Raw genomic sequence first — 22,433 nt, 5'->3', positions numbered from 1 at the left:
CAAGTGTAACACCCCTGAATTTCCGACCCTTTGTACGAAACCAAAATCATAAAGGACGGAAATTCATGGGTGTTACATCAAGTAAATGTGTCCAGCCGAGACAGTGTCACTACCCAAAACACAAGACTCATGCTTACCCTTGTACGTAACAATATGCCATGAAGATGAATATGAATCGAGCGTAGCCCTAAGTCTCCACGAACAGCCCTGCTTACACTTCAAGGTAACGACAATTTGGTTTAAGGTCTCCGTTCTATACTCCTCATTTCTACGAATATGATACACTCTAAAAGAAACAACACTTCCTTACTATCAAACATCATACCCTTCTCCAACTCCCCTTCTTTGGTGTAAGTGGTATCACAAGCCCACGTCCTCCAAGAGTTGTCCTCCACGTACTCATCTAGAGTTGGATATAGGGCATAAGGTGTAGGAGCAATTTTTGTAGGAATGTTGCCTAGGGTCATGTCATTTGCTAGCGCATCCTCATCGACATCCACATCATCCTCAGAAGGATCGTCAATGAGCTCATTACTCTCATTTCCATCATCCCAAGGTCCCATCTCATCACTTTCTCCTAAGTTAACCATTGAATCAATTGGAACTTGATTCGGAGGGGGTTGAAAAAGAGTACAAGATGGGAAAGGAACAAAAGAATTTTGAGTTTCTTGAGTTGATATAGGCATAGGGGTAGGAGGCAGGAGTAGGATTAGAAGCAACTACATTCCCTAGGGGTACTTCTTCTACGTATAACTCCAAAGAGGGAATTTAGGAGGACTTTGAATGCTCCCACATAGCATCTATAGCCTCATCATCCTTAACAGGAAATGCTAGAAATTCTCCACTCATGTCATATTTAAAGCTTATATTTACAGTACTTCTAGTGTGGTCCAATCCAATCTTAGAACATATAAAATGTTTAAACTGATTCAAATCCATGTTCGAGTTGCATGCAAACAACCTACGTCTTCCCCAACATAATGAACTTTGCCACTACGTTCTCGAATAGAACCATTCCAAAAACATACTATAATGACGCGAAATGATGTCATTTCTACATGAATACAAACAAAATCAACATCATCATCAACTTGATGCCCATACAAGTACATTATACTCATTTGATTATAATCTTTTTGGTCTATAAATTAATAAAGTCCATAATGTAACTAAGTTCATGCATATATAATGCACATAAAATTCAACTACTAAATCAGTTAATAACAACATCAAAATTTCTAATAATATATAATGTACATAAAATTCAAATAATAAATCAATTAATAAGTTCATAAATGATATTTCTAATAACAACATCAAAATTTCTATTAATATATAATGTACATTGAATTCAACTAATTTAATATGCTCATCAACAACAATACTTCAAAAAAACAACATAAATCTATGAAAACAATTAGAGATTACCTTGAACAGTTATGGATGATTAAGAAGAGTGTTGATTTTAGAACTAATAACCTACATTTGAGAAACGAACCAAACTTCATCAAAACCCTAAAAAACGATATATATATATATATATATATATATATATATATATATATATATATATATATATATATATATATATATATATATATATATATATATATATATATATATATAGTGGTTTTGAAGTGCCAAATTGAAAGAGGAATGTAAGAATTGATGGATTGAAGCTAGTCTAATAATGCTTTTTGTAAGGAGAATGTCGAGTTGTTTAAGATAGGGTTTTCAAATTGGGGAAAATGGGAAAGAAGGGAGCCACTGGCATAATTATGGGCGATGCAGTGGGTCAAACAACTCAACACCTGTTCGCATTTACTAACGGTGAACAACTCCTTTGCTTTTTTTACCTGTTCGCAGTGCGAACAGCCCCAAACCACAGGTTTGGAAATTACACGCTTATTTTTTAGAAATAAGATGAAACTTCTCTTATTTCATGCATTTTTTTGATAATTTATCTTATTCATTTTAATTTTTCGAGTTCTTTCAAATGAGTAGATAATGCAAATGGGTTTTGGTTTATGTGACCAAAATAAAAGAATAAGGAAAACTGGACTTGTATTCTAAGAAGCCCAATTTCTTCTTTCATTTCCTTTCCTTACTAAACACGTTTATTTTTTTATTGAAAAAAAAATTTCATTTCCACCATTCAGTTTGGTTGGAATTGAGCTCTTCATTTTTATACTACTTCTTCTGTTTCTTAATTTATAAATTAAAACATAGTCAAATGAAATCTTGTTTGATTCATCTCAACATATGATGTATTAATATACATAGTTTTTTATAGTTTTTAATTATGTACAATTAGAGATATTAAAAATTAAATTAGTACATTGGCAAACGTGCAAAAAGTAAATGAGACTTTTGAAAAGGATATTAAACTCGTTTCAAGCTTATTAACATTTTAAAATAGGCCTTTTAAGTCTTGAAATTAACATTTTAAACCTTCAAATTGTTATTTTAAGGCTTGAAATTGGCCATTTAAGGTTTACATTTGGCATTTTAAGATTTGAAAAAGACATTAAACTTAAATTTTAGAAGACGCCTTGTAAGGCTTTGATTAGACCTTTTAAATCTCGACATTGTCATTTTAAGGCCTTGAATAGGGCTTCTGTTATTTAAGTAAGCAAGTTTAGTACCGTTGAAGCTTGATTATCTTTAAATTGTCATTTTAAGGCTTGGATATTGTGAGGTTTGTAGTAGATACTAAACTAGCTTTAAAAAAAGCCTTTTAGGTCTTGAAATTAGTTTATTAAGCTTTAGAATTGCCATTTTAAGGCTAGGAATTTGTCATTTAAGGCTTAAATTTGACATTTAAAAGTTTGGAGTATATGATAAACTTGACTTTTCAAATATGCTTTTTAAGGCTTGAAATAAGTGTTTTGAGGCTTGATATAGGAATTTGTATTATAGTAAGAAAGTTTAGTATTGGAGTGCAAGGAAGCACGAACACGCCCCTGGACCTGCGTATCACGTGTCGGACACGCAAAAATTCGTGTCCGACACGCCAAATGAAGTGTTCAATATTTTAATATTTTTTCGGACACGTGGACACGGCAAGGACACGAGACGGACACGACAAGGACACGGAAGGGACACGTGCCCCACGTGTTTTTTTTTTTTTAAAAAAAAAAACTCTCTCTCAATTACTCCCTCCCGCAGCACTCTCTCTCACTCTAAACCAAAAAACTCTTCCTTCAGTCGCTGCCGCCCTCCCGCATGGCTGCACCACGCCACCGCCGGGCGCCGGCTGCTTCTCGCCTGCTCCATCACAAACGTTGTCCGTGCTGCTGCCTGCTGTGGGTTGCTCGAGCCTCGAAGCGACGAAGCCTCGATTCGAAGTTTGATTGTTGAGCCCGAGTTGGAAACCAATTTTGTAGCGGAGGATGATGATGGATGTCATATGGATGATGTGTGATGATCAAACTTAAATTTACCTATTTACCTACTTTTTAAATACTCATGTTGTTTATTTGGTACTTATTTGCATTTTATGTGAGTTTTATGTTTTTAAAGTGTTTATTTACATATATCAAATGAAAGATTGTAAAATTATCTTTAATTTGATATATTTATTATATTATCATTTTCGTGTCCCCGTGTCCGCCATTTTTAAGTTGGCGTTTTTCCGTACCCGTGTCGTGTCCGTGTCCGTTTTAGTGAAAAGGAGGGGCAAAGGTGTTAATCAAAGGAGTAGAGGATTGAGATGGAAAGAATTTTTTAAAATAATAATCTTTAAAATTATTAATTTTTTCTAAAAATACGGTTCATCAGGTAACATGTTATAAAACATGTTAAATGAAAACTAAATTTAATATTCAATTAGCATATATATTAATATATATATATTTTTTGAAATTTGATATAATAAACTATTTTTTTTTACCAAAGTTCAATCTATTTTATACAATTATTTTTTTTGAGTAATATTTTTATTCAATTAATTGTAAAACAATAATGAAGAATAAACGTGATTTTTTTTTCACAATTAGATACTCACACCTTTTTTTAAAAAGGTAAAGCATTATTGATTGTCAATTTATCCAAACAAATTGTCCAATCAAACACAATTAAAATATCAAATACATAAGTCAAAATATAATTTAAAAAGAGCAATAATAAAAATATTTAAAAAAAGGATATTGAATGGAACCGTGGAGGAATATCAACCAAACATGGTGGTTGATGGCAAATGTCGAATTAAGTCATGTTTGGCATATGTCACGTATTAATTTAGTGGAGAAAACTATCAACTATTCTTCAATATTTATATATTCTTTAAGCTTAAAAATTTTTTTAATAAAAAGATGTAGTCATCACTTGCTATGTACGTGTTATTTATAGACCATAATACCATCCATCATCCATGTCTACGTATAGAGATGCAATTTGCTCAAAGTATATATGTACTCTCTCAAATTCTTAATGTTTGTGGAATTTGAAATAACATTATTTATTGATTATTTTCAATTATAATTTGAAAAATTGTTAAGTGAAATTTTATTTGATTTCGCTCAATATAAATATTTCTAATGAATATTAATTTTTATATTTTTTAATTATACACAATTGAAAATATTAGTAATTGAATTAATACATTGACTACCATGTAGTCTCAAATGGAATAAATAGTTAGGATAAGAGAAAGTACAAAATTTTAAGATGATTTGATTTGAAATTAGAAAATCCTGATCAATCACTGTGATTTGTAAATCACCATAGTAGACAAAAACATACTAATAAAATAAACAAAATACAAAAAGATATGTCACTTTATTAATTCCCTTCACATGAGTGTAATTTACCAAGATGACAAATAACACTTATTAATCTAGAATTGCTCATTTAAAATATGGTAATGTAAACTTGACTCTTTAAATAAATTGAATATTCATCTCTTAAAACTTCATTTTGAGTTTGACGCGATGTTAATCCAAATTTAATATAGATCCTACATTTTTTCAGTTAAATTTAACTTGAATTTTGTCTGACTTGATATTACCATAGTGTAACTCTAAACTAAAATAATTCCTTGGACTTATTTGATTTTGGTTATAACTTTGAGTTATATCTACAGAACTCAAACTCGATATATTTTAAACTAAAAATACTTCAACTTAAACATGACTTAGAAACCAAGTTTAAAACCTATTAGTATGATTATGAGAAGATTACATGTCCGAATAATGACATATACTTGCTTTGAAGGTTGACTTGAGGTGTTGTGACACGTAATTAACTCAAATTTGATGTGTTGTTGATACTTAACCCTACTCAGTCGATACCTAATTATATTAACTTTAGATTATTCGAATTACTATTATTAAAATCTCAATTTCAATTGTATAATCGTACGATTTTCATATTTTTATACGACCTATATCGTTCATAGGATGGGACATGTATAAGATTGCTCATAAAATCATTATCAATTTAGAATCCTTCAAGAACAGAAATTAGGTATTGGAAACCTCAAAAATATCTCAGGATAACACCAAATTGGTCTTTAGTCAGTCATTAAACTATCAGAATTGGTGTAGGATTTGATCAACTTTAACTAGGGTGTTGTTCCTTGACCCTTGTTCCTACCATTAAGTGTATGTAATACTTTTGAGAGTTATTTTTTTTTTTCTAAATTGAAAATTTTAAATATCTTTTCTCAATTATTTTTGTCAGCATTTATGATAAGAATGCTTTGATTTCACTTAAAAAAAAATAAAAAAGCTTTGATTTAAGTCAATTTAGAATTTGTTCTACTGATTTGGCTTATTAATAACAACAACAGAGAATTGAATGAAATTGCAATAATTATACGGAACAAAATAAAACTAAAAATATCACTACATATACTAATATTATTATCAAAATTAATAAATTAAAAAATATTTTCTTCGTTTGTACTTGCATTGTAATACACTTGCACATAAAATAAAATAATAAAGAAAATGATAAATTGATAAAATACTTCAATATGTTGTAAACTGCAAGAAGTACCGACTCAAATTGAGTTTGGGTCTTAACATACACAATCCTTGTGCGTTTTAGCTAAGGACTAAACACAATTTTTATCAAAATAAATCGTTAACTAGTATCAATAAAAATTATAAAAAATAAAATTGAAAAAATATGAAAATGTAGAGTAAAAATTTCAAATAAAATTAAAAAATTATTTTTTGAAATTAAAAAGGAACTAAACAACATTTAAGTAACATGAAATTGTTTTACCGTGAGAAGGCTTCATACAAGCAACCCATTATTAAAAAAACATTAAAAAAAAATCTGAATTCATATATGCATAGAAAGCCATTATTTTTTAAATAATTTGAACTGAATCAATTAAAGTAGTCTCACGGTAAGACAACTTTAAATAAGAATAAAAAAGGTGTTTGTCAATTGGTTGTTGGCCGTTGGCTTTTTAGCTGACTTGTTTGACCAGTTGAGAATGTTGGCTGTTTTTGTTGGCTTTTAAGTTAGCTGAAAAAACCAGTTATTTGTGGAGATGTTTGGTAAATTTAAGGCTTGGCTATTGGTTGATTATTAGAGAAAAAGTGAACCCACAAGCCAAAACCCAAAAAAAAAAGAAAAAACTGGAGCACCTTTTTCATTTTGGCCTAAAAATCAACTTTTCAGCTGCTTTAAAAACCATTTATCAAAATATTTTTCTTAACTATTTGACCAATCAATAACCCAAAACCAAAAACTTTAACTAAAATCCATAAAACCAAAAACTTTAACTAAAATCCATAAACCAAAGACCTTACTCTTTTCTCGAGTCCCCACCAATCATCTCAGAACAATAAAGATTACTTTTGGCAAAAATTCCATATAAACACCTCCACCCGGATTGTTACCCTTCATTTGTTTATACTCCTTTTTGCTCCCCACTTTTTCTTACTTTCTCACGATTTTTCTAATTTATTCCTCATAATTCTCTACACTTTTTTCTTTTGTTTCTTTTCTGGGTTCTTAATCTACCTACAAATGGTACTGTTGAATCCAGGCTATAGATTTTTCAAGTTCAGAATCCCATTTTTCATTTACTTTTCCATATCTGGTTGACCCTGAAAAGAATTTTCAGATAAGTTGGTGCAACACACAAAACCTTTTAATTTTTGACTTAAATTCTCACAAATTTGATAAAGTATCAATCTTTATCAATTTGGGTTGCTAAATTTGTGAACTTTCATCTATTTCAAGTTGTGATAAACCATGGCTTTTATGAATAATATAAGTAAACAATACCATTGTTCACTTTTATTAATAGAAATGGCTAGAATTTTGCTAAGGGTTAATTATTTGTCACTTTTTTGGTTATGGTTGATAGTTTACTTCTTCGAAAATTATGAAGGAAAACCCCGGATTTTCTAGTGTTTGCTCTAAAGTTGTGTTCTTTTACCCAAGTTAAGTGAGATTTATATATAAAATAGTTAAGAAATTAGTTGATTTGTTTGTTACAAAGTGATGTATAACAACATGAGAGTTCGGACTCAAGTTTGTAGGCCAAATTCTCAGAGGAATTACGTTGAAGTTGATCCATCTGGGCGTTATGGACGTGTAAGTTCCTTGTTTTTCCTTATCTATTGTTAAATTTGGGAGTTTATTTTATCTTTGTGTTTAATGATCATGTAATTGTTTGTGATAAAGTATAATATTTTAGGGTTTTAGTCATCCGATTAATCTTTTTATAACCCGGATCATTTGATTAAAAATTCTGTTGTGGCCATTAATTCCATTAAGATGGGATTGTGTAACTATAACACATAAGAATGGAGGTGGGTATTCAGTCCACCGCATATTAGTATTTTGGATTTCCTTGTCTATGCTTAGCATCATGTATGAAGGGCTCTTGTATGAGAGGGGACGTAATAGATATTTAGAGCTTAAATTGATCCCTTGAAAGTTTGAACTTCATTTTGTGTAAAAGTGAAATAAGTTCTTTCATGTGTTCTGGGTATGTTCTTTATTTTGGGTAGCTGCTAATTTTGTAGTGAAATAATGGCAAGCTATATATTAAAGACACTCTGAAATTCTACTTTTGAATTAGGAATTTAGGATTGTAGGGATGAAAGCTTAATCATGTCTTTTCATGTATTCTGATCAATATCAATTTTTCCTTAGATATTGATCATTGGTTATACTTGAAGTAAGAAATTAGATTCCTGTTTTCTCAGTTTGACTTTGTGATAATGAAATCTTGAAAGTTGGATGGATGGTAGTGTCAGAAATTTTTAAGCTTAAAAGTTATAAAATGGTTAAACTGTACTAGATATTCCTACTCTGCTTGATTACTGTCAATTATTATATAAAATTTGGCAAGCTTTAGTTATTTTGTTTGCTGCTGATATGGGATTAGATTATATTAGGGCCAATTAGGCCTCCTTGTAATTAATTGTATTATGCAAGGGCTGCTTGTTCATATCCACTATATCTTGTTGCTGATGTGGTTGTATACTTGTATGTGTTTGCTATCTGTGAATGGTGTGCCTTTTTAAGCACCTTACAGCCAACCTATAGTGAAATTTTATGATATTATATGTTGTTGTGAATGAAGATTCAAGGATGAAAAAACTATCTTGATCTGTCTAAGATCATTGGTATAACTTCGAAAATAGAAAATTAGAGAATTTCAATAAAAGAACAAGCAAATAAATATAAACAATCTACATAAGGCTTCCGATGCTCATTCCTTGGCCTAGATTGTATTATTTATTGATGAAGAAATCTATGGAACTCTACAAGAACTCATTAGAGAACTATAAAGGAGGATGTAAAAGAGTAGGAAATTTCTCTAAATGTGTATAGGCTAGAGGTTTAGATCATGTAATCGAGATTTAAGAGTTAAGACTAAGCAATGCATGGATTGATACCAAGCATTATGGTGAGGTATTTATAACATAAGCCCCAAAAACGCACGCACTAAACATCACTGCCAAAATATAGAGCAGCCACGCCTATGCGTAGGCTCCTAGTAGTGTCTCAAAATGCAACTCATGCTTCCTTTCTCAAATCACTCCTTTTGGCCATTCCTAGCCTCATTTCAAATAGAGCCATCGTAACACGCTTGAGCTTTGCCCATACATGAATCAAACCACAACTCAAGGCACATATAACTAGATTTATCAAATTTGGACTTAGCCGAAATTGTCCCGTAACCTCACCAGGAGTTATTGGTTCATAACTCAGAAATTTTGACCCATGACCCGAAAATGACCGCACTCGAAAAACAAAAAAAACTAGGTCAAATTTGACCGATATCCAATATTGACCGTTTTAACCGGTTCTCATTTCCACATTATCAATTTTAGTCGGGGCCCACTACTTATATAGTCAATTTTCTTACAATTTTAATTTTGCAGTTTTTATTGTAGCCCTAAAATCTATATTGATCCTTTTTAATATAAAATTATTATCTACGAAACAAAAACAAATTATTAATTTTTTCAAAAAAAAATTAATGAGAAGAAAAAAGCATAAAAGTCCTTGACCGATTGGGTTGATCCTAACCCAACCCAAATCTGGAACTAACCCGACACAAAAGCCACCCAACATGAAGTTGTCCCGCTAGAAAATCACCTGACTTGGAAAACCCCCCCCCCCCCCCGCCTGACATTTAACATATAACATATAAATTTATCCAAACAGATGAAATTTACCTAGTGTTTTCTTTTTTGTTTAGTGTAATCGAGTCCAAATTAACAGTATATGCTTTTTGTTAGTTAGACTTAAGATGTAGGCTATTGCATGTTTCCCCTAACAGCTGCCTTTTAATTCTTCGCATGAGCTATCAGTCGAAATTCTGATAAGTTCATCCAACGATAAACAAAACCGAATCCAAATTATAGAGTTAGGACACAATCAAACCCGAACGAACAAATTTTTTCATCGAGCACTTGCTATAGATCATGGAATCTTTTCTTTGTATGTTATTGATGAGTTTGACTGTGATCTTTGTATGCAACCCAGTCAGTATACAGTTTTAAAGTGTTGGTTGTTTAAAGTTTAGAAGTTTAATGCTAACTAAAATGGCAGTTTAGAGAAATTCTTGGGAAAGGAGCCATGAAGATTGTGTATAGAGCGTTTGATGAGGTGCTTGGAATGGAGGTGGCATGGAGTCAAGTGATGTTAAATGATGTTCTACGTTCTCCGGATGAACTGCAACGACTATACTCTGAAGTTCATCTACTGAAGGATCTTAATCATGAGTCTATCATACATTTCTACAATGCATGGATAGACATTGATCAGAGGACTTTCAACTTCATCACTGAAATGTTTACCTCAGGCACTCTAAGAGAGTAATCACTATTCCTTTGATTTATTGCTTAGTGTCTGTTGTTAACTTTGGCATGCATATAATTTACTTCATTGCAGTGAAAGATATAAAGCGGGGAACATTACTGAAATGTGCACGTTTCATTACAATTAGATGACCTGAAAACATGTAAAATTTGGTGTTTTTTTGCTAGAAAATCTCATGTTTTGTCTAGTTTGTGTCAAAATTTTTGCGACACAAATTGGATACTGGCTACCTTTTAATTGATAACTAGAAAGGCAATCCAAAATCCAATCAGTTAATACTTGTGGTATCGAATTTTATGACAGATATAGGCAGAAGTATCAGCAGGTAGATATACGAGCTATCAAGAATTGGGCCCGTCAAATCCTTCGTGGTCTTGTTTATCTGCACAGCCATGATCCCCCAGTGATTCACCGGGACCTCAAGTGCGATAACATTTTTGTTAATGGCCATCTTGGACAGGTGAAGATTGGTGATTTGGGGTTAGCAACTATTCTTCGTGGCTCACAACATGCCCACAGTGTTATAGGTCTGTTTCCTGCTCATATTTGTTGTAACTTGTTCCTTCCGATCCATTTGTCTTCCTCATACGTTGTGTATTCTAAAGTTGAGCACAATTCAAGTTATCTCCGACATTGCTGCTTTTCTCACTACTTCTTTGTACCTTTAATTTATGGGATGAGATATTATGATCATATTCGTATGGGTGTCGATGCAATTTCTTATTGCAACACTTTTGGTTTCATTTGACAGGTACTCCAGAGTTCATGGCACCAGAACTGTATGAAGAAAAATATAATGAGCTTGTAGATGTATATTCATTTGGAATGTGTGTCTTAGAGATGCTTACATCTGAATATCCCTACAGTGAATGCTCAAACCCTGCCCAAATCTACAAGAAAGTGACATCGGTGAGTTATCTTGCTATGTTACCTGGACTCTTGTACCCATGAGTGTCTAAATGTCCATCTTGGTTATTTTATGAAAATTTTTAATATTTTGAACTAAAATTGAAGTTTCCAAGTGTCATACTCATGTGTGAGTGTCAAGGGTCTGAGACACACAAGTACTTGAGATAAAGTGAAGAGTTAGGGTAACAAAGATAATGAGGGTTTTGTCCTTGGTTCTTGCTATGGTTTTCCAGACTTCTGACATAGTTCCGCTCTCTAAATATTCTAGGGAAAGAAGCCCGAAGCTTTTTATCTCATTGAAGATGTTGAAGCCCAGCAGTTTGTTGGCAAATGCTTGGCAACTGTTTCAAAGAGGCTACCAGCACATGAGCTGCTCTTGGATCCATTTCTATTGAGCGATGAAAAACTGAATCCAGCTTCAGATCGACCTTTCCAAATATACTCCCCAAAAGGAGTTTTAGTTGAGATGCCTTTCCTGGTTGATAATCCTATTAGAAGCACTGATATGACAATTACTGGAACCGTGAATCCTGACGATAATAGTCTTTTTCTCAAGGTGCAAATCTCTGACAAAGATGGTATGGTTTTATTATATATTTTCCCCTTGGTTAAGTGAAAAGCAAACATTTTTTTAAGTTAATATGCATTAGGTGCCACGTCCGCAATATTGCAATTGTTAACTGCAATTGTGACGACATTTTCATTTTTTTGTATGTGTGAGACTAGATTGGGTTTTAAATTTTTCTTGTGCTTATAGCAAGATTTTTTTTGTCGTTCTTGATTTGTTCAGTCTTTACATAGGGTAGTTGTAAATTTCTGTTATAGCTACTGTTGGGGATTTCAGTGTTACTTACCAATAGTATCATCCCTATGCTAAATTTTGTAGGTTCTATTCGGAATATCCACTTCCCGTATGACATAGTCAACGACACGGCAATGGATGTTGCAACTGAGATGGTGAGGGACCTTGATATAACTGATTGGGAGCCTCACGAGATTGCTGATATGATCGAAGAGGAAATCTCTGCTTTAGTTCCAGGATGGAAAGATTCAGATTCACCCAAAAGGCAGGAACAATATAGTTTTGATTACAATGAAGATGATGATGATGAAAATGGCCCACCCGACTTGTCTTCCTGTTCACCTTCCCACGAATCTCCTCGTGGTTCTATAAATTTGTGTGAAGTATCAAACTCTCATGAAAAGCCCTTAAATGCAACTGATGATTGGCTGCAAGGTACATTTAAGTTTTTACTTAGGTTCCAGATTTTGATCTTAATTTGACCTTGTAGTTTAATGAGGAACTGCTTCTAGTGACTCATGTGCATGTTGTTTTTTTACTCTTTGTTCAAATTAGAAAAGTAGAATTTATGTAATGTATTGAGGTTGAAATATTAATACTCCCTTCGTCCCAAATATTTGTTTTATCTTTTTTATTCATACGAATATTATTCTAACCAAATCAAAACATATTTTTGGGATCAAGGTAGTATATCTTTTTCAAGTAGGAAATTGATTTTTTTTTTTGATAAGGGTAGGCCAATTATATCAAAAATAAAGAGTCATCAAAACAACGTCAGAAATTAAAGTTGGACACCTACCAAACCAAATTTCATCACATGCACTTCTAAATGCCCACTTAACTAGCCTATGAGCTACTAAATTACTTTCATGATCACAAAAGCAAAATGAAAATTTTAAACTGTGGAAATCATCCTTCATAGCCATTAGTTTCCAAATTCTAGCCCAATTGGATTGATACCGTTTAAAAAAGTAGCATTCAATTCGTGTTTAATGCAAGCTTGTATGCATCTTTCACACGAAAAACACACCATCATCGCTACCCACCCAGCATCTCATTTCCTCTGTAAGAATGGATCAAGTGAATGTTGAATATTCTCGCTGCATCAACTGGGAAGAACATCTTCGCAATATCTCATTCCTCCATTCTCCATTAGCACTATGAATGAGCTTTTCAACCTTTAAGGGAGTATTTACCTTACCCAACCCCTCTCTTCTAAGTCTTAACCAAGCATCAAATCACATAGAAATAGACTTGCTATCTCCCACTTTCCATTGAACCCCTATTTCAACCAATGATTTTGATCCCCAAATGCTATGTCAAGAAAAGCTTGGCAAGTAGCCTAGTTTAGCTTTACATATATTGGGCGAGGGGCCATACCTCACTTTCAACACCTTGACAAAAAATGAAATTGAATGAGAGCGGAGCCGCCAGAACTGTTTTGCAAGCATAGCCATATTGAACATTTCTAAACCCAAACCACAGTCTTAAGGCTCTTTAGGAGTTCCAATGAATGCCCCTACTAGATGAGGAGGAGCTCCACCAAAAATAACGAATAATTCTTTCTGTATTATTACAAAAAGAAGGGAGTTTTGAAAAGCTCATAGCATAAGTAGGAATAGAATACGCCACCACCTTAATGATAACCTTCTTTCCCGCTTTAGATAGCAACTTTTCTTTCCATCCTTGTAACTTTCACCAAATTCGATCTGTTAGGATCGTGAAAGAGAGATTTTTGAATCTACCGACATGATGGCATGCTGTGGTGATGTTCATGTCCTTGGATCCTTGAACCCCAACTTCTTTTATTCACTGCTTCACATCCTCTGCTAAACGTAATAAGACAGTTCTTAGTCCCACACACCTCTTATTGGTTGACATCACCTGAATTAATTCATTAACTAATTACTGCCTCTTCCGGAGATAAAATTCCGTTACGAAAGGTAAGTGGAAAATTAATAGTAATGAAGATTTGTCTGCTGTTCCTGACATTTGTGTGTGTGAATAATGCATTGTAAACAGAAAATACATTTGGTTAGTTGAATGCTATGTTCTCGAGATCGTGCACCTATGTCGGTTATGGATATTTGTCAAGCTATAATCCGACTTTGCTATATTATGATTTTGAACAAAATTGATGTGTCCCAGTGTCAAGAATTGTACATAGGTACTTGAGGTAGAGCAATAGAGGTGAAATGAGAAAAGGCTTCCTTTTGGCAATTTTATACTACCATATGCTAAGTAACAAGCACCTACAATTGCGTTTGTTGATGGTTGGATCGCTTTTTAGCTCGTGAGTCGTGATTAAGACTTTTATTACAACAATATTTCATTGCCCCAACATTACAAACCGGTTCCCACCTAAGTGAGGTTTGGGGAGTCGGATTTATGCAACCTTACCCTTATTAGTGATAACAAAGAGGTTGATTTTGATTGACACTTGGTCGTAGACATCATTAGCAACTTCATATAAATAAGATGTGTACATGATTTATTCAGCCATTTTTGGATTGAAATTCTATTAGTTACAGCTAACAGACATTTTGGTTGCAGGATATTTAATAGATACTGGAGTTACTTATTCTGAAACTTCATGCAGCGCAAGCAATTGCTCTGAGTTTGATTGCTCTTCTCTGAATAATAATACTGAGTTGGGGGATGCCATATCAAGTATTAAAACTGAAGCATGTTCTAGGTTTTGTCCTCGAGAAAACACTGTTGACAAGTGTGACGAGGAATGCAATGGTTTCCTTGGTACCCGATACAAGGGTATGAACTCAAGTGGACATAAGAAGCTTAGCAAGTTGCGTTCATTCATGGATATCCGTAGCCAGTTGCTGAATCGATCAGTGATGCAAGCTATGAATAAGCTACGTGCCGCCAAGACTGTAGGTGCGGTGGAGAACATTGGGTTCCGTGATCCCAGGTGACCTTTTATTTTAGCTGGGTTTGCTGGATGGAGTTTGGATGGTTAGTTTCCAGGGCTGCTTGTCATGGATGGAGCAAAACCTGTGTGGCGCCTAAATTATTATGGCTAGAATTCAATAATAGCCAATCCCATATGTACAAGGCTAAGAAAACGAGGTAAAAGTATACAATAATGACGCCAACCTGCACCAAGACATGTATTAGTAAAATATGTGAGTTGTCTCATATTTGGTGTTGTGGTAACGTCGGACGAGCGCTTCTATTATATCTTTTGTTAATATGCATGACATCTATTATATCTATGAGTGTGTTAAACTGTGTAAACTTGGGTATGACTTATTGCACTATTTATACACTTCCAGATCCGTGCACCAAGTAATGCCAAATACAGGTCATAATTTCATTATATACTGTTTTCTCTAAAGTCACGTAAAAAAAAAGCACGTGTGGCTCAATGAATAGAGCATCTGCATGTAGATCAGAAGGTTTGAGTTCGACCCCTACTAAGTGCAGGTATCAGCTAAGGGGTTTCTTGACTGCGCGCATCTTTCTTTACTCCCTTCTTGGGGAAACGGATATGATTTGTCCGCATCTTTCAGGAAAAAGAAAAACCCCACCCAGATCCTGCCTTGTGCGGAATATTGAAAGTGTCCTTTTCCTCTTTTACCTTTCACATAAAAAGAATGCTTGTTTTATAGTCCCCGACCTTTTTCTTATTGATATTGAATAGAGTAAATGACTAGTAAAAAATTATTTATTTAGGAAAATCACTTGATAGGGTTTGTGATTGTCGTCATCATCATACCTAGTGTATCCTGCTCATAGAAAACCTATGAATAGGATTTGTGATTGTGTTTATCTTAAATTAATAATTTTTTTCTTTACAAAAAATTAAGTACATGTTTGAATGAAAACTACATCAAAATGGTGACATAATACATTTTATTAAGAATAACGCTAAATTTATTTTCATTATCAATATTTAATACCATTAATCAAATGAATCGTATGGCTTTGTGGCAACCCATGTAGTCTTATACTCCTAATGATTAATAAACATTTTTTTTTCATTTTCTTTTCCACATTAGTAATAATATCTTCTGTAATCTATTCCACTTTTTCTAAATTATTTGAGTGAATCAGCTCTTAAATAGTAATTTAAAATGGCGTAAACTTTAGAGTCTACTTTTTAAATGTAAAAAGAATATTTACATTTTGATCAAATGTGACAAATTCTAAAAAATAAGTGAGGTGTATTATATATATTATTTCGTTTTTCTAAGAATAGCTCCATAAAATATAAATAAGTAATCATTAAAAAATCAATTAATATAGACGTGCAAGCCCATCATTTCTCCTCAACCTAGCTCCTCCTATTCTTTACTCGTAACATAAACATCACAAGACATTATCATCATCATTCATCACATTAAACCTTCATATCTAAATCTCTCAAATCACATAAAAATGTCATCACATCATAATCATCATCAACATCATTACATGACACCAACAACACCTAGAGAGAAAAGATCATCATCTTCATCATTATCCATGACGACGATGATGAAATCCTTTGCATTACCACCATCCCCAATCCCTACCGCCGAAGGTTCTCGGTCGGCTGCGGTCGATGACCGCAAGCTGAACGATTACTTTGCAAACAATCTTCAAATACCATACCTACGTCTCCCTGATCCCTACAACCAATGTCATGCGGTGACCCGAACTAGGGTCCCCGCTCAGATCGACTATCGTTTATTAGTCTCGAGAGTTGGTAACTCTATCGAGAGATTGGTTTGGTCGGCTAGAGAATTTGGAGTGGTTCGGATTGTAGGTCATGGGATTGATAGACAAGAGGTTCGGTTGGTTAAAGCTGAGGTAGAACTATTCTTTAGGAGTCTTGATGAGCGAAAGGCTAGGTTCCGGAAAAGCTTCGTTGACAGGGTTGGTAACCGCGAGGAATTTGTTTGGTTTCGGTCTGATAAGGCTATGTTGCTTTGGGCTCGTGAAGTCATGGGTTCGGATCGCTATCGTGATTTTAGGTAAAATTATTAATTTTTATAATATTTTATTATCCAATGCATGTTGATAGTATGTGTTAATATATGATGAGTTTTGAGACCCCAAGTATAATCGCGAATAAAAACTGTGAAGGAACCAACTCAACAAAGCTTAAGCTAAGAGTTGCGGTCTTAGGATATGTTATATTTATTAACACGCGATCTTACACGAGAGTCCATTCGGTTAGAAGTGTAGATGCACATAAGCGCTAAATTTTTCACTTTAAATGAAAGTTGGTTGACATTCGAACATGTGACCTCTTGTCATGCAGACTTCTAATACCATGTCAAGAAACCAACTCAACGAAAAGCTTAGGCAGATAAGATAATACAAACTCAAAAAACCAACTCTACTAAAAGCTTAAGTTAATGATTAATTTTCATATATGTTATATAGTCAAATAAATTTCAATTCATATAAATTCAGCCATAAGATATTATCCATTTGAAGAGTAGTCAATTAACCATCTAATCTTACTACAGGGTAAGACTGTAATATTTATAATTAAGCTAAGACTATGATTTTAAATTTACGTACGTGTATTATATTTTGCTTTGTAAGAAAAGTATTAATGGAGCAATACAAGTCATGTACAACTGTTCCAACAAAGCAAGCTCATATATGTCTGTGGTTAAGGGGATTTAATTGGGGCTACTAATTGGTTGCTGTCTCTTTGGGAGATTGGGCTGTTAGACGTGACTATGCATATGTGAGCTATTAGCCAATCTCATATTGATAAAACTCTGGCTAAAATCGTAGTTGTAAGCTTTTTAATGCACTATTTTGATACCATGAAAATATATCTTCCGACCAATTAAATAAGATATTATTTAACTCTATTATTTTATATATATTAAAAAAATTATTTGACAAAGTTGGTTTATAATTAATTAATGTTTACTCTACAAAAGTTACACTCTTTATTACGTGAAGTTGCTGCTAACATGCTATTAAGAGTTTTTCGAAAACAAACTTTGTGTGTCAAAAAACCAATTTAACAAAAAGTTTAAGCTTATGGTTAAGACCCCAAGATATGTTATATACTCTAACACGCCCCCTCACATGTGAGCCCTTTGGGCTAGAAGTGTGGATGCAACACAGGCCTCCATATATCTAATGGTTGAAGCCTCAGGAAATATTATATACTCTAACCGTTAGAAGTCCAACTCGAAGTCATTGTAAGTAGGCATTAAGAATTATGTAAGTAGACATTTAAGATATTGAAAGTAGGCATTAAGGATACGATACGTAAGCATTAAAGATAATGCAAGTAGGTATTAAGAATACAATAAATAGACATTAATCTTTAATGGTCTGGACTTGAGATATACGTCTCAGTCTCTCGAAGAGACGGTCTCTCAAGAGACTAGCTGGAAGTCATTTAATATTGTTAGGGTAGACTGTAGTGGAATGTTAATTAGATCAATGCTACATCTCTAACCATTGGGTTTCTATGCTGAAATCACAGCCGTAAGATGGAAGGTGTGGTGAGGAAACTAGACAAGATTGCAGAGGAATTAGCAGAAGTAATGTCAAAATATTCAGAGAAACGATTCGAGAAGGTGATAGAAGAGAGGGAATCCATAATAAGTTTATATAGATACAATGATATGCACCCTAGCCTTCTTGTTTCCAACGAGGACATCCATGAGTCTTATGATCATGCTTTGAGCTTACATTTAGCTATGGAGAAAGCTGAATTTTATGTGCATACTGACAAAGGCCCTTTGTCTTTCAGCACTTATCCTGATACCATTGTTGTTACGGTTGGAGACCAACTTATGGTATGTACATGTCTTTCTTTTTATTTAGTACTTTATACTGCTAAGCACGTTTTTATGATTATTATAATGGATATATGCTTGGTGCGAATTCAGGATATATACTGAAATTATAAGATGAGTCGACATTTATCTTTGTATGTGTGTTGAACTAACTCGTCTGTAACTCTTTTGTGTTAAATATTTTACAATTAAATATCAAAAAAAATTTTAATCAAATGACAGAACTTTAACTTAGACGTTTTTAAGTGAATGAAAACAAATGAGAATCAACACGTATACATACATAGAACATAGTTCATTAATAATAATGAGCTACGCAGTTTATATTCATAGGGAAGAAATTGTTCTTATTAGGTATTTCATATTTGAGTAGATAATACAGAGTACTGATTAGTAGTTCCCAAACGAATGTATAACAATATGACACATTGGGCTTGTCTTGAAACCCATTGATGCACGCCAAACAAAGGGCTCTTAGGTGAGCAGTCTTGTACGAGTTTGTCTCATCACGAGACAGGTTCAAATAATCAACTCAATTCTCTAATAATTGATTATTTTATATGATCACTTTAAAACTGTCAGTGATCACTTTAAGGTTATATTTGATCAATTTAAAAGTTCAAATAATCAACTCAATTCTCTAATAATTGATCATTTTATATGATCACCTTAAAACTGTAAGTGATCACTTTAAGGTTATATTTGATCAATTTAAGATTTTAAGGTGATCACTTTAAAAACTGTAAATAATCACTTCAAGATTATGAGTGATCATTTTATAACTATAAACATACATTGAATCATTCATTACCGTAAAACCATCCAATTTGAGAATTTGTGCTCTTTTTTGGACTCTTATTGTTGAATACTAATCCGGGGTCATCTTCTTTAGCTTATATTTGGGCCGTAACTGGAATTGAATACTAATCCATTTCCATGTTTAGTACTTCATATTTGAGAATCAGAATAAAATATTCTCAATTAAGACTGTTTTATTGTTTAACATTTTTAAGTTGGGGCTAGATAACTCAATAAAATAAATTAAAATATGTATTTTTATACATAAAATAGTCACTTCTAATTATTTAATATTTAGTACATTATTTGGATGACGAAATTGACACTTTGAATATAAGAACACTTTTTTTTAATTCGTACTCGTTGTATGCATATGTCTCATCGTAAGACGTTTTTATACGAGAGTATTTGTATAATGATTCATAGGTATTGAGAATTAATAACTTGATGGAATATTTCTTGTTAATAATACTCCTATACATTATCAGTATTTGTAAAATGCTTAATTATATATGTAAATTGATTGATAGGAATGGAGTGCAGGAGACTTCAAAGGTGTTTCAGGGGAATTGATATTTGATCCAAACTTCCATGGAAGTGAAGCATCATACTCATTAGAGCTTAAATGTTCACCCTTAAATCTTAATTTTGGTTATACAAAAAGGGTAATCAAGACCATATCCTTAATTGATCAACTTTTAATCATACTAATCTTTAGCTTCCTTTACCAGATATTTTTATCCACTTTTTCTCAACCATCATTAGGAATAAGATGGCTTCATTTCCTTAATTAAGGTTATATCCTTTTAAATTTCCCTTATAATGATCATGACTTGTTCTACATAGAATTTTGTTTGATTAAAATTGTTATGTATTTGATCGATTGTTATTTTATTGTAGATGTCGTATAATAATATTTTTATCAATAAATTAGTAGGTTTCCTTTAAAAAAAGTTATCTTTTTAGAAGGTATATCATCGTATTCATTTCATTATTTATCTTTAGTAGTCTCAAATTTAATATTACTAATTGTTAAAATAATCTAGAAAAATCTAGGATTTTAATTAAATATAAAAATATCTAAACTAAAGAATTAAAAAAAATAAAAATATCTAAGATAATATAATGGAAGATCCTAGAAAAGTAATTAAAAAATAAAAAATATCTAAGATATTTTAGTAAACTTGCACTATAAATACCCATTGATGTAATCAATTTTGTGCAATGAAGAACAATATCCATTCTACATATTCACTCATCTTCCTCTCCAAATAAATCCATTCACTATTTTACCATCTAAATTTTCCTACATTTGGTATCAAGAGCTAATTAAAACCAAGACCTCCAAACAACCTAAACACATTAACCAACCACAATAAAATAAACCTCTAACCACAAAATAAAAAATGACCTCAACCACTAATTACCCCCAAGTTAATTGGGTTCCCACATTTAAGGGAGAAAAATATGAACAATGGGTTATGCAAATGAGGTCAATATTTATCTCCCAAGATTTATGGGAATTAGTACAAGAAAGTTACGAGCAACCACCCAAAGATGACACTAAAGAGTCATCTTGGGATGAAACAAAAATAAAACAATATAAACAAAATAGGATAAGGGATAACTATGCCCTATCCCTATTATATCGTGGAGTCGACGAGGCAATACTTACAACGATCATGCCTGCAAAAACAGCTACGGAGGCTTGGAGGATCCTGGAGACAAAATACAGAGGTTCCGAAGAGGTAATTCTTTTTAAACTCCAATCACTATGGAGAGAATTTGATAATCTATTAATGGCAGAAAATGAAACAATACATTCATTTTTTGACCGAGTCACTAATATAGTTTATCAAATAAGATCAAATGGTGGTAAAATAGAAGATGAAAATGTGATTCGAAAAATATTAAGGAGTCTTTCACAAAAATATAACATTATTGCCACAACAATAGAAGAAGTTAACAAGAAAAATTTATCTCAATTAAGTATGCCCGAATTAATGGGATCACTACTTGCACATGAAGATAGATTAAAAAGATTTAACGAAGAACCACTAGAACAAGCATTTCAAGCTAAATTAAAATTTTCTAATGGTGAAAATAAAAATAGTCATTGTAAAAATTATGAAAAAGGACAAACATCAACTAATTGTAGCAAGGGGAGAGGAAATTTTAAAAATCAAAGAAGTCGATTAAATAATCAAACTGACCTTTATTGTAAATTATGTAAGAAAACTAACCACAATACTAATGATTGTCGGTACAAATGTAAGAGGTGTAAAAAACACTCTCACCTCGAAAAAGATTGTTGGTATCGTCAAAAAGAATAGCAAACTATTCCGAAAACAATAATTCCGGAGAGCAAATATTTTACATTGGATTAAATGCACAAGAAAAAGTAAGTGACATATGGTATATTAATAGTGGTTGTTCAAATCACATGACTGGCAATAAAAATTATTTTGTCACTCTTGACGAAAATGTTAAAACACACATCACACTTGGCGACGGTAAAAAAGAAGATGTCGCCGGAAAAGGAACAATCGCCGTTAAAACAAAAAATGGCTCATCAAAATTAATTCATGAAGTTTTTTATGTTTCCGGACTTGCACAAAATTTATTAAGCGTAGGCCAATTAATTAAAAAAGGATATATGGTTAAGTTTGAGAATAACAAATGTCAAATCTATGATAAAAATAAGGGTCAGATAATAACAACTGTTGAAATGGCTCCTAACAAAATATTCCCATTAAAATTGCCATTTGAAGAAAAATTGGCTTTAAGCTCAATAAATGATGAATCCACCTTATGGCATTTGAGATTCGGGCATCTAAATTTTA

The 22,433-nt window shown here is 32.7% G+C and overlaps 2 protein-coding genes across 2 annotated transcripts; both read left to right on the top strand.

Annotated features, from left to right (window-relative positions):
* Positions 1-6,854: 6,854 nt before the first annotated feature.
* Positions 6,855-15,309, top strand: LOC130812643 (probable serine/threonine-protein kinase WNK5). Its single transcript, XM_057678184.1, has 7 exons — positions 6,855-7,560; positions 10,036-10,301; positions 10,609-10,832; positions 11,057-11,214; positions 11,483-11,792; positions 12,101-12,451; positions 14,570-15,309. The coding sequence occupies exons 1-7, from the start codon at positions 7,468-7,470 to the stop codon at positions 14,944-14,946; spliced, it is 1,779 nt and encodes a 592-aa protein (XP_057534167.1). The 5' UTR covers positions 6,855-7,467; the 3' UTR covers positions 14,947-15,309.
* A 957-nt stretch (positions 15,310-16,266) lies between these two features.
* LOC130812644 (uncharacterized) lies at positions 16,267-20,517 on the top strand. The gene is made up of 3 exons (XM_057678185.1): positions 16,267-16,989; positions 18,477-18,792; positions 20,121-20,517. The coding sequence occupies exons 1-3, from the start codon at positions 16,412-16,414 to the stop codon at positions 20,382-20,384; spliced, it is 1,158 nt and encodes a 385-aa protein (XP_057534168.1). The 5' UTR covers positions 16,267-16,411; the 3' UTR covers positions 20,385-20,517.
* Positions 20,518-22,433: the final 1,916 nt, after the last annotated feature.

Source organism: Amaranthus tricolor, chromosome 5, assembly GCF_026212465.1.
Source record: "Amaranthus tricolor cultivar Red isolate AtriRed21 chromosome 5, ASM2621246v1, whole genome shotgun sequence".
NCBI classification, from domain to species: Eukaryota; Viridiplantae; Streptophyta; class Magnoliopsida; order Caryophyllales; family Amaranthaceae; genus Amaranthus; species Amaranthus tricolor.
This window is presented reverse-complemented; position numbering and strand designations above follow the sequence as displayed.

Bases quoted from the DNA above. Each gene is read 5' to 3' on its own strand.
- LOC130812643 (XM_057678184.1), top strand. From the start codon at position 7,468: ATGTATAACAACATGAGAGTTCGGACTCAAGTTTGTAGGCCAAATTCT. The intron at 7,561-10,035 runs GTAAGTTCCTTG...CTAAAATGGCAG, and splicing joins CATCTGGGCGTTATGGACGT to TTTAGAGAAATTCTTGGGAA. The intron at 12,452-14,569 runs GTACATTTAAGT...TTTTGGTTGCAG, and splicing joins AACTGATGATTGGCTGCAAG to GATATTTAATAGATACTGGA.
- LOC130812644 (XM_057678185.1), top strand. From the start codon at position 16,412: ATGTCATCACATCATAATCATCATCAACATCATTACATGACACCAACA. The intron at 16,990-18,476 runs GTAAAATTATTA...CTGAAATCACAG, and splicing joins GATCGCTATCGTGATTTTAG to CCGTAAGATGGAAGGTGTGG. The intron at 18,793-20,120 runs GTATGTACATGT...ATTGATTGATAG, and splicing joins CGGTTGGAGACCAACTTATG to GAATGGAGTGCAGGAGACTT.